We start from the raw sequence: 16,132 nt of genomic DNA on the forward strand, positions 1-16,132 counted from the left end.
AATCTCTCAGAGTGACCACTTTTCTTTAGTCCCCCAGCGGCCAGTTGTGGGTAGCTGTTCTCCACAAGCAGCTGGAATCTCAATCTCCCCAAGTATTCCACCTGTCTTAGCTTTCCAACCCCACTAATCTCCAGAGCACCATGTAAGGTAGGTCGGTGCTCCCAGGGCAGATCTTCAGGGCTGGGTGTTCAATAGTCCTAGGACTCCAATCTTTCCCCACTCCATTTCTCTTCCTCCCACTTGTGAGCTGGGGTAGGGGAAGGGCTTGGGTCCCACCAGATCATGGCTTTAGTACTTCACCCTTTTCCATGAGGTCTGCTCTTTTCCCCAGATGTAGGCAGTCTGTCACAGCCTTGTTTCCTGTTGCTCTTTCAGCATTATTTGTATTTGCTATATTTTCATATTATATGCAGTTTTGGGAGGAAGTTTCTATCTCACCTCTCACACCACCATCTTTAAGCCAATCTTGGTTCATCCCACTTAACACATGGCTCCATTGATATCCCCAATACCACTACCACCTTCAGACCAATTGAATCCCACCTCCTCAATCTTGACAAAGGCAAATGTGTCCACAGCCTCAGCCTACCACCTGAAACAGAATTCAGTCACTTTTCCAGCTCCAGGAGTACCCCCAGAGCTCCTATGCTGCTTAGCTCCCTATTTCCTCCTTCCATCCCTAAGACTGAATATGTACTTTATCCTTAAATCACCAATTCAATTCAATCAAAATTATTTATTTTACCCAAATCAGTGATCTTGATTGCAATTGTTCCACTGCAAAAAGGAATAAGACAAAACTGCAAAATTAGCCATTTCAGAAGCTATCATTCAGAAAACATTCTCTGGCCTGTAGACAGCAGGCTAACTTTTTAATATATATAAAAGACAATCTCGCATTCTCCTAAAAAGCATTACTAAACCTCCAAAAGTAACTTCTATAGAAGATTTAAACCAATTGGTACTAAGTATTCAGGAAGCACACGAACTGAGTTTTAGATACTGTAAATAACTCATCTCTCACCAAATATAAGTATGCCAAGAATCTCAGGCAAAAGGACAGGTCATCTAACCCTACCTCCTTGATTTTAAAGTAATAAAACTAAGTCACTAAGAGCCTAGGGGACTTACTCAAGGTAACAGAGCAGGATACTGACAACACTGTAGCAAGGACTTGTGTCTCCAAATTCCTAATCCACAAAGTATCTGGAAGTCTATGTGGTACAATGGACTTCATAGAGTTTGAAACAGACACAGTATCTTCCCTCAAAAGTACACACATGGTACACAATATGATCCAGAGGATATTATGAAACACTAGCAAAAAAGACAATATAGATCAATACTCTTGTGCCTTCATTAATCATCTATCAGTTTCTGAAAGTGTTAACTATAAAACTAAAAACTGAAATTATTATTTATAAGAGGGATTCTAAACTTTTTTCCCATGAATATTACTGGTTATAACAAATGTATCATACTTATTTCACAAAAAAACAATATTAATCAAGCAAATACATGCTAGAAAGGCAGTATAGTGTTGTTGTTAAAGCTAACCATTTGAATCCTCTCTCTTCCACTTAGTAGCTATATAACCTTAAGGAAGTTCTCAACCCCTCCATGCCTCCCTTTCCTCATCTATAAAATGAGGCTAACAGTGCTTACCTCACAGTGGTTGTGAAGATTAGATAAGTTAAAAAGGTATGAAGTACTCAGAACAATGCCTGACATATATATATACACAATAATCGCTCTTCTCTATTTATATATTATCCTTTCCACTTAGATAACAACCACTGTTGATATTTATTTATCATCTCTTTAAGTCTAGCCAACCTTCCCATGACACTGGGTTTCCTAAAGGACCAGATTTTTAGTCGAAACTTAAATAATGATAGAGACATGGTAGAAAAGAATAGATACATGTCCAAGGCATATGATAAATGGTCAGAAATCAGGAGGACTGAGAGGTGGAGAATGACAGAATTTGCCTGCCTTGGATTAGCATATATGAAGTGAGAAGTGCCAACAGCTTTCAAAAACAGTCAAACCACAAATATTTCATTTACCACATCAAGTTTGCAGTGCCCCATCACCACCAACACAGCTATTGGCCAAGAGCCCTAACTTCCTAACTATTCCTACTTCTACTTTTTCTCCATATCAACAGACTCGAAGAGAAAACATCCCTCAGAAAATAAAAGTAGGGGTCTCTGAAATGTAATTCCCATTAACTTTCCCATGAAAAGTAAAAAAATGACATATAAAGAGAAGCACAATGCACTGATTCCCTTTCCATCTGTTGCCTGAGTCTCACTGAACAGACCCTGCCATCCTTCAGGCTCTGGGTCAGTGTGCTGTCCATGCTGGCAAATGGTAACAGCAGTTCAGCTGGATATGATCATGGTGGGTGGAGAATCTCAGCCGGGATGGGTGTCCGCTCTTGGGGAGCGCTGAGGAGCAGAGTTTAATCAAAATTACTTACCTGAAGCCTACTGCCATGGAGCAGTGTATAAAATGGCATAACGAGAGAAGAGAGTGACTAGCTAATAAGTGGCTAAACAGGAAGTGACAATGCTGAGAGAAGGGTGATACAAGTAGGCACAAAAAAGAGAAGATTTTCAAAGAGTCAAAAGGAATTGTGGTAAGATATGGCGACAATTAGATAAATTAGTTAAAACTTAACAAGGCTTGAAGATAAGCAAAGATGAAAGGATTTAGTAGGAGACAGAAAGTAGGTACTTGAGGCAATTATGACACCATCAGTCCCAAGGGAGAGGATGTAGATAAATCACAAGTTTAGCCTTGTCATGATTAATTTTAGGTAAAAACCAAGTATCTAGTTGGCAACCTCACAGCTGGAAAACCATCACATTATAGAGCATTTCTAATACATTCAGAATATCAACAGCTCACAATTTACTTGCTTTAAGAGCTTTCTCTCATCAGCAATTATATGTCTTTCAATGGCAAACAATTAAAACATGAAATAGGCTCAAGAAAAATTTAGAATGCATTAAAATTAATGAGTAATAATAAATAACAAATTATGAATAAAAAGCTGGAATATTTAAGCTGTAAGTTCAATATATAAAGATGATTTTCTGAAGACCAACCATCAAATTTTTCCACAAAAAGAACATTTAGTCATTGTCGGACACAGATTATTAGGAATAATGGATCATTATTTCTACTTCAGATAGTATTTCACAGGTTTTATTTGTAATTAAGTATACTACAACTTTAAGTTCCATAAATCATATTTTTAGCTTCTACTCAAATCCTTACTGACAAATTCCCATGTCAGTTTTCTTGACTGATTTAACACATAAAAACAGTCATAAAACATTCAAAGGAAACTAGAACCTTTTTTTAATGTCATTGGTCACAACTAAACTTTAAATTAAAAAAGACTTACCACATTTTCCTTCATCTTTCTCAGCTTTTCATCTATCTCTCTCAACCGATTTTGCTGATCCCGTTGCTCTTTGGTGTTCTGAAGTACCTTTTCTCCTGGGGTTATTTCCATGTTTTTCTCATCACTGGTAAGGACAGGTTCCTAATTTTAAAAAAATATTGATACACAGGCTAATAACCTACCATTATACACTGCTCCAAAGCACTTGAGCCTTGAAAGTTGACTTTGCTTCCCAAACAGTATTTCTTTTCTTCAAAATGATATTTATAATTCTCTAAACTCTTCATTTTTGAGGAAAGAAAAGGTCGAACTGTACATAAAACAACCAGGGGTGTAAACTCAATCATGGCCAGGAAACAGGGACCTGGGCTCTGGTTCCTGCTCTGTATTTATCAGCTTGTAATCTTGGGGAAATCACAGTTTCTCTGGGCTTCAAGTTCATCTATATAAATAACAAGAAAAAAGACCTGCATCTCCATGTTAAGAGAGGCAGCTGCATAATAGTAAAAAGAAAACCAGACTTGGCAAAGTCAGGAGTTTTGAATCCTAGCTCTGCCTCGTTCCTACCTAAGATGGCCTTAGAAAAATCAGCTAACCTCCCTGAGCTTCAACTGCATCATCTGCAAAATGATAATAATAATATCTAGCCTAAAAATCATTATAGTATGTTGTAGGCATGCAACAAATCTTACTGCCTAACAATGTGAGATGAATGTCTCCTTTAAAAAAAAGCATTACAGGGGCGGAGCCAGGATGGCAGCGTGAGTAGAGCAGTAGAAATCTCCTCCCAAAAACACATAGAGCTATGAAAATATAACAAAGAAAACTCTTCCTAAAATAGAGACCAGAGGACACAGGACAACATCCAGACCACATCCACACCTGCAAGAATCCAGCGCCTTGCGAAAGGGGAGAGGAAGGCCACAAACCAACAGGAAGGGAAGCTCTTCCAGCGGTCACTCGTACCAGGTCTGCAAACTATCTCTATCACCATGAAAAGACAAAACTACAGGCAAACAAAGATCACAGAGACAACACCTGAGAAGGAGACAGACCTAACCAATCCTCCTGAAAAAGAATTCAAAATAAAAATCATGAACATGCTGACAGAGATGCAGAGAAAAATGCAAGAGCAATGGGATGACATGCAGAGAAAAATGCAAGAGCAATGGGATGAAGTCCGGAGGGAGATCACAGATGTCAGGAACGAGATCACAGAAGTGAAACAATCCCTGGAAGGATTTATAAGCAGAATGGATAAGATGCAAGAGGCCACTGAAGGAATAGAAGCCAGAGAACAGGAACGTATAGAAGCTGACATAGAGAGAGATAAAAGGATCTCCAGGAATGAAACAACACTAAGAGAACTATGTGACCAAGCCAAAAGGAATAATATTCATATTATAGGGGTACCAGAAGAAGAAGAAAGAGGAAAAGGGATAGAAAGTCTCTTTGAAGAAATAATTGCTGAAAACTTCCCCAAACTGGGGGAGGAAATAATCGAACAGACCATGGAATTACACAGAACTCCCAACAGAAAGGATCCAAGGAGGACAACACCAAGACACATAGTAATTAAAATGGCAAGGATCAAGGACAAGGGAAGAGTTTTAAAGGCAGCTAGAGAGAAAAAGGTCACCTATAAAGGAAAACCCATCAGGCTAACATCAGACTTCTCAACAGAAACCCTACAGGCCAGAAGAGAATGGCATGATATACTTAATGCAATGAAACAGAAGGGCCTTGAACCAAGGATACTGTATCGAGCACGACTATCATTTAAATATGATGGCGGGATTAAACAATTCCCAGACAAGCAAAAGCTGAGGGAATTTGTCTCCCACAAACCACCTCTACAGGGCATCCTACAGGGACTGCTCTAGATGGGAGCACTCCTAAAAAGAGCACAGAACAAAACACACAACATATGAAGAAGGGAGGAGGAGGAATAAGAAGGGAGAGAAGAAAAGAATTTCCAGACAGTGTATATAACAGCTCAATAAGCGAGCTAAGTTAGGCAGTAAGATACTAAAGAAGCTAACCTTGAACCTTTGGTAACCACGAATCTAAAGCCTGCAATGGCTATAAGTACATATCCCTCAATAGTCACCCTAAATGTAAATGCACTTAATGCACCAATCAAAAGACACAGAGTAATAGAATGGATAAAAAAGCAAGACCCATCTATATGCTGCTTACAAGAAACTCACCTTGAACCCAAAGACAAGCATAGACTAAAAGTCAAGGGATGGAAAAACATATTTCAGGCAAACAACAGTGAGAAGAAAGCAGGGGTTGCAGTACTAATATCAGACAAAATAGACTTCAAAACAAAGAAAGTAACAAGAGATAAAGAAGGATACTACATAATGATAAAGGGCTCAGTCCAACAAGAGGATATAACCATTCTAAATATATTTGCACCCAATACAGGAGCACCACCATATGTGAAGCAAATACTAACAGAACTAAAGAGGGAAATAGACTGCAATGCATTCATTGTAGGAGACTTCAACACACCACTCACCCCAAAGGATAGATCCACCGGGCAGAAAATAAGTAAGGACACACAGGCACTGAACAACACACTAGAACAGATGGACCTAATAGACATCTATAGAACTCTACATCCAAAAGCAACAGGATATACATTCTTCTCAAGTACACATGGAACATTCTCCAGAATAGACCACATACTAGCTCACAAAAAGAGCCTCAGTAAATTCCAAAATATTGAAATTCTACCAACCAGTTTTTCAGACCACAAAGGTATAAAAGTAGAAATAAATTCTACAAATAAAACAAAAAGGCTCACAAACACATGGAGACTTAACAACATGCTACTAAATAATCAATGGATCAATGAACAAATCAAAATAGAGATCAAGGAATATATAGAAACAAATGACAACAACAACACTAAGCCCCAACTTCTGTGGGACGCAGCGAAAGCAGTCTTAAGAGGAAAGTATATAGCAATCCAGGCACACTTGAAGAAGGAAGAACAATCCCAAATGAATAGTCTAACATCACAATTATCAAAACTGGAAAAAGAAGAACAAATGAGGCCTAAAGTCAGCAGAAGGAGGGACATAATAAAGATCAGAGAAGAAATAAACAAAATTGAGAAGAATAAAACAAAAGCAAAAATCAACGAAACCAAGAGCTGGTTCTTTGAGAAACTAAACAAAATAGATAAGCCTCTAACCAAACTTATTAAGAGAAAACGAGAATCAACACAAATCAACATAATCAGAAATGAGAATGGAAAAATCACCACAGACCCCACAGAAATACAAAGAATTATTAAAGACTACTATGAAAACCTATATGCCAACAAGCTGGAAAACCTAGAAGAAATGGACAACTTCCTAGAAAAATACAACCTCCCAAGACTGACCAAGGAAGAAACACAAAAGTTAAACAAACCAATTACGAGCAAAGAAATTGAAACGGTAATCAAAAAACTACCCAAGAACAAAACCCCGGGACCGGACGGATTTACCTCAGAATTTTATCGGACACACAGAGAAGACAAAATACCCATTCTCCTTAAAGTGTTCCAAAAAATAGAAGAAGAGGGAATACTCCCAAACTCATTCTATGAAGCCAACATCACCCTAATACCAAAACCAGGCAAAGACCCCACCAAAAAAGAAAATTACAGACCAATATCCCTGATGAATGTAGATGCAAAAATACTCAATAAAATATCGCAAACAGAATTCAACAGTATATCAAAAGGATCATACACCATGACCAAGTGGGGTTCATCCCAGGGATGCAAGGATGGTACAACATTTAAAAATCCATCAACATCATCCACCACGTCAACAAAAAGAAAGACAAAAACCACATGATCATCTCCATAGATGGTGAAAAAGCATTTGACAAAATTCAACATCCATTCATGATAAAAACTCTCAGCAAAATGGGAATAGAGGGCAAGTACCTCAACATAATAAAGGCCATATATGATAAACCCACAGCCAGCATTATACTGAACAGCGAGAAGCTGAAAGCATTTCATCTGAGATCGGGAACAAGACAGGGATGCCCACTCTCCCCACTGTTATTTAACGTAGTACTGGAGGTCCTAGCCATGGCAATCAGACAAAACAAAGAAATACAAGGAATCTAGATTGGTAAAGAAGAAGTTAAACTGTCACTATTAGCAGATGATATGATACTGTACATAAAAAACCCTAAAGACTCCACTCCAAAACTACTAGAACTGATATCGGAATACAGCAAAGTTGCAGGATACAAAATTAACACACAGAAATCTGTAGCTTTCCTATACACTAACAATGAATCAATAGAAAGAGAAATCAGGAAAACAATTCCATTCACCATTGCATCAAAAAGAATAAAATACCTAGGAATAAACCTAACCAAAGAAGTGAAAGACTTATACTCTGAAAACTACAAGTCACTCTTAAGAGAAATTAAATGGGACACTAATAAATGGAAACTCATCCCATGCTCATGGCTAGGAAGAATTAATATCGTCAAAATGGCCATCCTGCCCAAAGCAATATACAGATTTGATGCAATCCCTATCAAATTACCAGCAACATTCTTCAATGAATTAGAACAAATAATTCAAAAATTCATATGGAAACACCAAAGACCCCGAATAGCCAAAGCAATCCTGAAAAAGAAGAATAAAGTAGGGGGGATCTCACTCCCCAACTTCATGCTCTACTACAAAGCTATAGTAATCAAGACAATTTGGTACTGGCACAAGAACAGAGCCACAGACCAGTGGAACAGATTAGAGACTCCAGAAATTAACCCAAACAAATATGGTCAATTAATATTTGATAAAGGAGCCATGGACATACAATGGGGAAATGACAGTCTCTTCAACAGATGGTGTTGGCAAAACTGGACAGCTACGTGTAGGAGAATGAAACGGGACCATTGTCTAACCCCATATACAAAGGTAAACTCAAAATGGATCAAAGACCTGAATATAAGTCATGAAACCATTAAACTCTTGGAAAAAAACATAGGCAAAAACCTCTTAGACATAAACATGAGTGACCTCTTCTTGAACATATCTCCCCAGGCAAGGAAAACAACAGCAAAAATGAGCAAGTGGGACTACATTAAGCTGAAAAGCTTCTGTACAGCAAAAGACACCATCAATAGAACAAAAAGGAACCCTACAGTACGGGAGAATATATTTGAAAATGACAGATCCGATAAAGGCTTGACGTCCAGAATATATAAAGAGCTCACACACATCAACAAACAAAAAACAAATAACCCAATTAAACAATGGGCAGAGGAACTGAACAGACAGTTCTCTAAAAAAGAAATACAGATGGCCAAGAGACACATGAAAAGATGCTCCACATCGCTAATTATCAGAGAAATGCAAATTAAAACTACAATGAGGTATCACCTCACACCAGTAAGGATAGCTGCCATCCAAAAGACAAACAACAACAAATGTTGGCGAGGCTGTGGAGAAAGGGGAACCCTCCTACACTGCTGGTGGGAATGTAAATTAGTTCAACCATTGTGGAAAGCAGTATGGAGGTTCATCAAAATGCTCAAAACAGACCTACCATTTGACCCAGGAATCTCACTCCTAGGAATTTACCCTAAGAACGTAGCAATCAAGTTTAAGAAAGACAGATGCACCCCTATGTTTATCGCAGCACTATTTACAATAGCCAAGAACTGGAAGCAACCTAAATGTCCATCGGTAGATGAATGGATAAAAAAGATGTGGTACATATACACAATGGAATACTACTCAGCCATAAGAAGTGGAAAAATCCAACCATTTGCAGCAACATGGATGGAGCTGGAGAGTATTATGCTCAGTGAAATAAGCCAAGCGGAGAAAGAGAAATACCAAATGATTTCACTTATCGGAGGAGTACAAGAACAAAGGAAAAACTGAAGGAACAAAACAGCAGCGGAATTACAGAACCCAAAAATGGACTAACAGGTACCAAAGGGAAAGGAACTGGGGAGGATGGGTGGGCAGGGAGGGATAAGGGGGGGGAAGAAGAAGGTGGGTATTAAGATTAGCATGCATGGGGGGGGAGGAAGAAAGGGGAGGGTGGGCTGCACAACACAGAGAGGACAAGTAGTGACTCTACAACATTTTGCTAAGCTGATGGACAGTAACCGTAATGTGGTTGTTAGGGGGGACCTGATATAGGGGAGAGCATAGTAAACATAGTACTCTTCATGTAAGTGTAGATTAAAGATTAAAAAAAAAGAAAGAAAGAAAGAAAGAAAGAAAAGGGGGATTACTCCTTGATAGGATAAAACTATTGGTAAATCAAAGATCAACGCATGCTTTAAATATCCTTAATGTTGATCACTTAAAGGGTGTCAGATGATCAGCTATGGAGGTACTCTTTTCTGATAATATTCCTTTCTCTTAATAAAAAAAAAAAAAAAGCAGTCCCTGTGTGCTGACCTCCAATGAGTTCTGCACAGTGGTATAGAGGGCATGTCAAAGTGTGGGCAAAGGGTCTGCTTGTTTCTATGCAGAAGATCAAGGCCTAGCTTGGATACCCAGAAAATGAACTAAGATACGATATGAGGAGGGGCTTCCAGCATCAGCACTCTCTGGAGGACTCGTGCTGGGGGATGATCATCAAAAAGCCTCCACAGGGACCCGGGCGATGCTGCGGTTGTGGCTGCGTCCACCCCACCATTTCGTGGACTTGCCATTGGAATGAGGAGGGAGATGTCTAGGCTGGCATGTGCATACAGTGAGACAACGAATTTGACAGGACCTGTACTGTTGGAACTCAACCAGGAGTTGGGAGGGGTGCAAGTTGTAGCACTCCAAAATCTTATGACTATAGACTATCTACGGTTAAAAGAACATATGGGATGTGAACAGATCCCAGAAATGGGCTGCTTTAATTTGTCTGATTTTTCTCAGACTGTTCAAGTACAGTAGGAACATATCCATCATATCATAGACAAATTTTCACAAATGCCTAGGGTGCCTAAATGGTTTTCTTGGCTTCACTGGAGATGGATGGTAATTATAGATTTGCTTTGTTTATGTCACCGTATTCCTATTATGTTAATATGTGTGTGCAAATTAGTTAGTAGTTTAAAACCCATACATACTTAAGGTACTCTACAAGAAGATATGTCAAAGAAATAATCAATCCTCCCATGTTTTCTTCCATATGCTACCTCTATAGCTTTTCTTCTTCCTTCCTAATTACAACCCTTAAATTGAATTCGTGCCTCATATCGAATTTACCGAGTATCATAATTCCTCCAGGTGGTAAAGATACCTCGAGACAAGTGCTAGGCATAGAAGCCACAGGGCATAAATCTGCAAAGAAGTAAAAAGCTAACCTTTTCAAACAATATGGCTTCTCTCTCACTTACCAACTTTACATTTCCCTGTATGGCCCCGGAAGATGACTGGTTAGCCAGAGACGGGTAAGATTCCTCAAGGGAGGAACAACCTAAGACAGGCACAGTTGCAGGGGCGCCATCAGGTGAGAAATTGGGGATCAACAGAGGTGAGGCTCAGAACCTCATCCCCCCTGCTTTGAGAGAAATCTTCTGCATCCATGGATGTTTTGCTGCCCTTGTCTAGCTTGGATTAATACTTAGTCCATAGGCACACACCTGATCATCTACATTTGCCCTCTTACAGCACTAAATTATGTTTTCTACCTTTATCTTGCATCTACCTACCACTTCAGCATTTTATTAAAAATAAAAATAATAATAATAATAAAGGGAGAAATGTGGGATCAACATATAAATCAAGTATAAAAATCAAACGAATATTCATATTTGACCTGATTGTTTATAGTTTATAATGCGTGATCAAAACCGAAAGTTTCTGTGATGAATGCCCTTGTACTGTTCACCATGTAAGAATTTATTCACTATGTAAGAATTCGTTCACCATGTAAGAACTTGTTCGTTATGCTTCAGAAGATCGGAGACTGACGAGAATTAGGCTTGAGATGGATTAATGATTGTACATTGAGCACTGACCCCCCTATACTAAATTTTATTGTTCTTAACAACCATTTGATCAATAAATATGAGAGATACCCTCTCAAAAAAAAAAAGCATTACACAATAAAGTTATTTCATTATTATCAGCAACATTTGAATTGACAGAACCACTTTCTCCCAAGTTTAATAATATTTCAAAGAAATATAAATGGTTATTTCTTGATAGTAATTTGGTCCCTATTTATAACTAAACTTCCTACCTTCTCTCCCACAGATCTCCTACTCTGTGTTGCCACGTAAGTGACTGGCACAAATGACATGTTCTAAGTTGCTCAGAATACTCCCACATTCTCATTCCTTACATAATAAATAGTTGGTTACCAAAAATAGTCACCAGTTTACTTACTAATGCCCCTTTAATCAAGGCCCTTCTCTCTTTCTCATTGCCCCCTTATCATTCACTGTAACCAGTAGTTTTCAAACTCCAGTGTGCTTCAGACTCACCCACAGAACCTGTGAAAATACTCAAAGGTGCAGCCTCCAAGCTACAGATTCTCATTCAATATGTGAGAACTAGGGATGACAACATGAAGCACAATCACTTGAAAATTTAAGAGCTACTGACTTAAGTAAGCTACTACTTGGTCCTCTTAACTGATCTCCATGCCACCACTCTTCCTGTTCCTTCCACCCTTTGCAGAAAAGCCACAGAGCAAGTCCTTACCCACTTGTGGCCTGGGCTCTGACTATCTCTCAGTCTGATCTCCCATTGCTTGAGTCTCAGACCCAAAACCTCAGTGATATTCACTATTGTTGGTTCCCCACCACTCCTTGCCTCTCTCCTCCAACTCATCATCGAGACTCCTACTTTTTTTGAGCCCAGCACAAACATATTTCCCCTGCAAAATACTCCCTGACACCCCCAATAAGGGCAATTACTCTCTCAGTCATGTCACACATTCTCTCATTGCACCTACCATACTGTTTCTGCTCAGACAGGGACTATCTGACCCCACTCTGTATCCCCACACATACTGTAAGCACAAAGCTATTTAAGCACTGGCTAATAGACTGCAGTATTGTTCTCAGAACTCTAATGATTCAGTGAAATTCATATTGTTTGAAATTCTAATCAGGAGTCTATTAAAAGAGTATATCAATTTCAAAAAGCATCTTTTTCATTTTGTTTTCCCCATAAGAGAAAAAACTTCTGGTAGCTCTTGATCTCTAGAAGGATCCATAGGGTGATTTATTATCAAGAATATTTTTAAGAAGGAAACCTAAATGTTTGGGAGTGGTTTGAAATAGGTGGTATCAAGGTCTCTTTGCAGCTCTAAGCATCCAGGATTTTATGAACTTTCATGAAGATAAACCTACTATGAAGGAGGATACATGCTGTCTTAGTCTGCTTGAGCTGCTTTTACAGTACCACAGACTGGGTGGCTTATAAATACCACAGATGTGTTTAGAGGCCTGGAAGTCCAAGATCAAGACTCTGACAGATTTGGTGTCTGATGAAGACCTGCTTCCTGTTTCCTAGATAGCCATCTCCTTGCCATGTCCATACATGGCAGACAGGGCAAAGGAGCTCTTTGGGACTCTTTTATAAAGACACTAATCCCATGCATGAGGGTTCTACCCTCATTACCTAATTATCTCCAAAAGCCCTCACCTCCAAATACCATCACATGGGGAATTAGATTAGACAGTGATCTGAAAAACATCCAAATTGGATTTCATTTTTAAATGGAAATAATTTTTTAGAAAGAAAAAAGGACATTTTAATAAGCTATAACTATGATTTTTTGTATCCTTGGTTAGGCAAAGAAAAATACAGAAAGAAAAAAATTTGTAAATCAGACTTCATCAATATTTTAAAATTTTGTTTATCCAAAGTCACATTAAAAAAAGAGATAAACCACAGACTGAAAGAAAAATATCTTAACACACAAATCCGACAAAGGAATTGTATCCACTATGTATAAGAAACTCACACAATTCAACAATAAAATTAACAATAATAAAAGACAATACGGTTCTAAAATGACTTAACAGATACTTCATAAAAGAAGATATATGAATGACAAATAAGTACATGAAAAGGTCCTCAACATCATTAAGTCATCAGGAACATGCAAATTAAAATCACAATGAGATATCACTATACAGCCACTTGAATGGCCCAGATGAAAAAGTTTAACACCAAATGTTGAAGAGGTGTGGAACAAGAGGAGCTCTCATATGTTATCAGTGTAAGTATATATTGGTACAACCACTTTGGAAAGCTGGGAATTTCTTAAAAAATAAAATGTGTGTTTTTGGTATGACCCAGCATTCATTCCTGTGACTCTATTCAAGAATAAAAATGATTCAAGGCTTGCACACAAATGTTGATAGTAGCTTTATGCATAGTCAAATGCCCACCGTGAGAATGATAAACTGTGGTGAGCACCTGACGTAAGCTGGGAGAGTCAACCCATCTCCTTGACTTTCTCTTGTGGTTAGGTTCAGTCAATGTGGGAGAAGAGTGTTAAGAGACTGGAGGGCAGAAGGAAAGGGGGCAAGGGCTTGGGGTATTTTTCCCTTCCTCGCCTGGCTTTGACATGGTTTTTGTAGTGACGTATCCCTGAGGTGCTTACCAGGAGGGTCTTCTTATATTCAACTGAATATTCACACTCAAAGATAAAAGAGAGGCCACACTTGGGGTCAATCTCTGGATATAGGATATAGGACAAGAAACACAGCAGGGCACACTTTGGGGTGTGTCTCTTCAATGGGAGTTTTTGCTGCTGTCATGTCATAACCATACAGGTACAAGGGGCAAGGAAGCCACCCTGGCTTAAAAGCCTTATATCCCATAGAGCACCACCTCTTGAAATGACACTATAGGTGCAGCATCTAAGTTCCCTGCAAGGGATGTGCCCAGCCACAAGAATCACTGTCCTTAGGGATCCCCAAAGCATGGCTTCCCCATCAGGTCTTTATCATTCTCCCAATCCAGGGGTCATTTTAGCATAAGCAAAATTGCTTCCTAAAGTTGACATTCAACTTTCATCTCATTGCCAGGGAAACAAGACACTAACAACAGCTCAAATTCTCATACTGTAGGGGAGGGCTCAGTTAGGCCTTTGCCTACTATGATTACAACATTGGATGGCCAATTCTTCTACCAAGGCGCTGGCTCTCCCTAAGCACCAATATACTTTTTCATCCCCATACTCACTGTTGCTAGTCCCTGGGTGTCCAAATACCTGTCACTGGCTCCTTTAAATCTATAAATAGTTCCTTCATTTATCTTCAAAATCCAAGCTGGGTGTTTCTTGTTCAGAACTCTAACTGGTGTACTATGTATGTATGTGTGTGTTTGTAACTGTAGAGAAAAAGACTAGATAGAAATTTAACTTGATGGTAGAAATATGGATTACTTTATGTTATTTTCCTTAGATGTGTATTTCCCAAGTTTTCTATAATAAACATGTATTTATTTCATAAGCAGAAAAAGGCATTTTTTATTTTTAAGAAAATAAAAAGGTTATTCTACCAAGGCTATTTTTGTTCTGCTCTGACAATGTGACTCTGTATCCAAAAGGTATGTCCTGAAGGTTAAATTTTAGCCCCAGTTCTGCTGGTATAACCATCTATGTGCTTTGAGCAAGTCACTTTCTCTTTCTGGGTCTTAATTTCTTCTGAGAAAGTTTCTTCCAATTCTAACAGCTTATAAGTCTGCAGTTCTCTACAGTTAGTCCCAAAGATATGTGACATTTTTCCTCAGCATGGTCTCTGATAGCATAACCATATAATTCAAATAAATGAAGAATAGCATGTAATGAAAGCAGAGACTTAGAGCAAGAACAGGTAGTCATTGATTCTGGCAAAAATTGCACAGTGGCATATTCAAGAAGCCCTGGGTGCCACGAAAAGTTCTACTGTCACATCAAAGTGCCAACCAGTACCATGTGTTTTCATGATCATCAGGAAATATCTTGATTTCCTATGGTAGAATTGTTTGAGCAGACTCTCTGACCACCCATATCATTTCTATATTTCTGAGTCACATAGGAATGCTTCTATTCAGTAAAAGTTAAGTTCGGTTCAGTAAAAGCTCTGTGTGATATGCAGATTATCTAAGGATGAGAAGAGAACTGTCTCTGAGGTCAATAAATATTTGTTGATTTGACTAACTGATTGTCAAGGGATTCTAAGTTCGCCCTTAAAATCTAAGTCATCTGTGGTGTTGACTGAGTCAAGAAGGATCTTTGAAGCTAATTAAACTCATTTCTAAAAGCCAAATACAGAGGAAATTATTCACATCATCATAAATTACCTGACATGCAAAGAAGGCATGCATTAAGGGCCACAGAAAAATACAAACCTGCCTAAATAAATCTAGCTTGCCCTGTATTTTCAAACTAATCTACACTTTTCTACAGGCTACTGCTATTTCGTGTCATTTACCTGGCAGTACTAAAAGCAGGGGGAAAATCTTCCAGCCTGATTGTATTTATCATCTTGGAATACTGCCATGAAATGAAAGAAACCTGGACTACAAAGGAGGCTTAACATAGAAAAACAAAGAAATATAAACTTCAAAGTAATCTGTGGAAAATTGGTGGCAACAAGAATTCCCCAGATTTAATTGGGAATGTTTTACAGGTTAGCATTAGAGGCAAGGACTTTTGAAGTAACTTCTTTTTTTATTTCTCAGTCCAGAAGTCCCTACTCCTGTGACATACTTCTAGT

General features: G+C 38.6%; 1 protein-coding gene across 6 annotated transcripts in view; it reads right to left on the reverse strand.

The window, feature by feature from the left end:
• FSIP1 (fibrous sheath interacting protein 1) overlaps nt 1–16,132 on the reverse strand; it is a 200,641-nt gene that overhangs the window by 138,527 nt on the left and 45,982 nt on the right. For all 6 annotated transcript variants that reach the window (XM_073211619.1, XM_073211618.1, XM_037018782.2 and 3 more), the window contains exon 10: nt 3,419–3,559. In XM_073211619.1, coding sequence (XP_073067720.1) covers nt 3,419–3,559 — 141 coding nt within the window. The remainder of the gene's footprint in view (nt 1–3,418; nt 3,560–16,132) is intronic.

The sequence above is a fragment of the Manis javanica genome, chromosome 8 (assembly GCF_040802235.1).
Source record: "Manis javanica isolate MJ-LG chromosome 8, MJ_LKY, whole genome shotgun sequence".
NCBI classification, from domain to species: domain Eukaryota; kingdom Metazoa; phylum Chordata; class Mammalia; order Pholidota; family Manidae; genus Manis; species Manis javanica.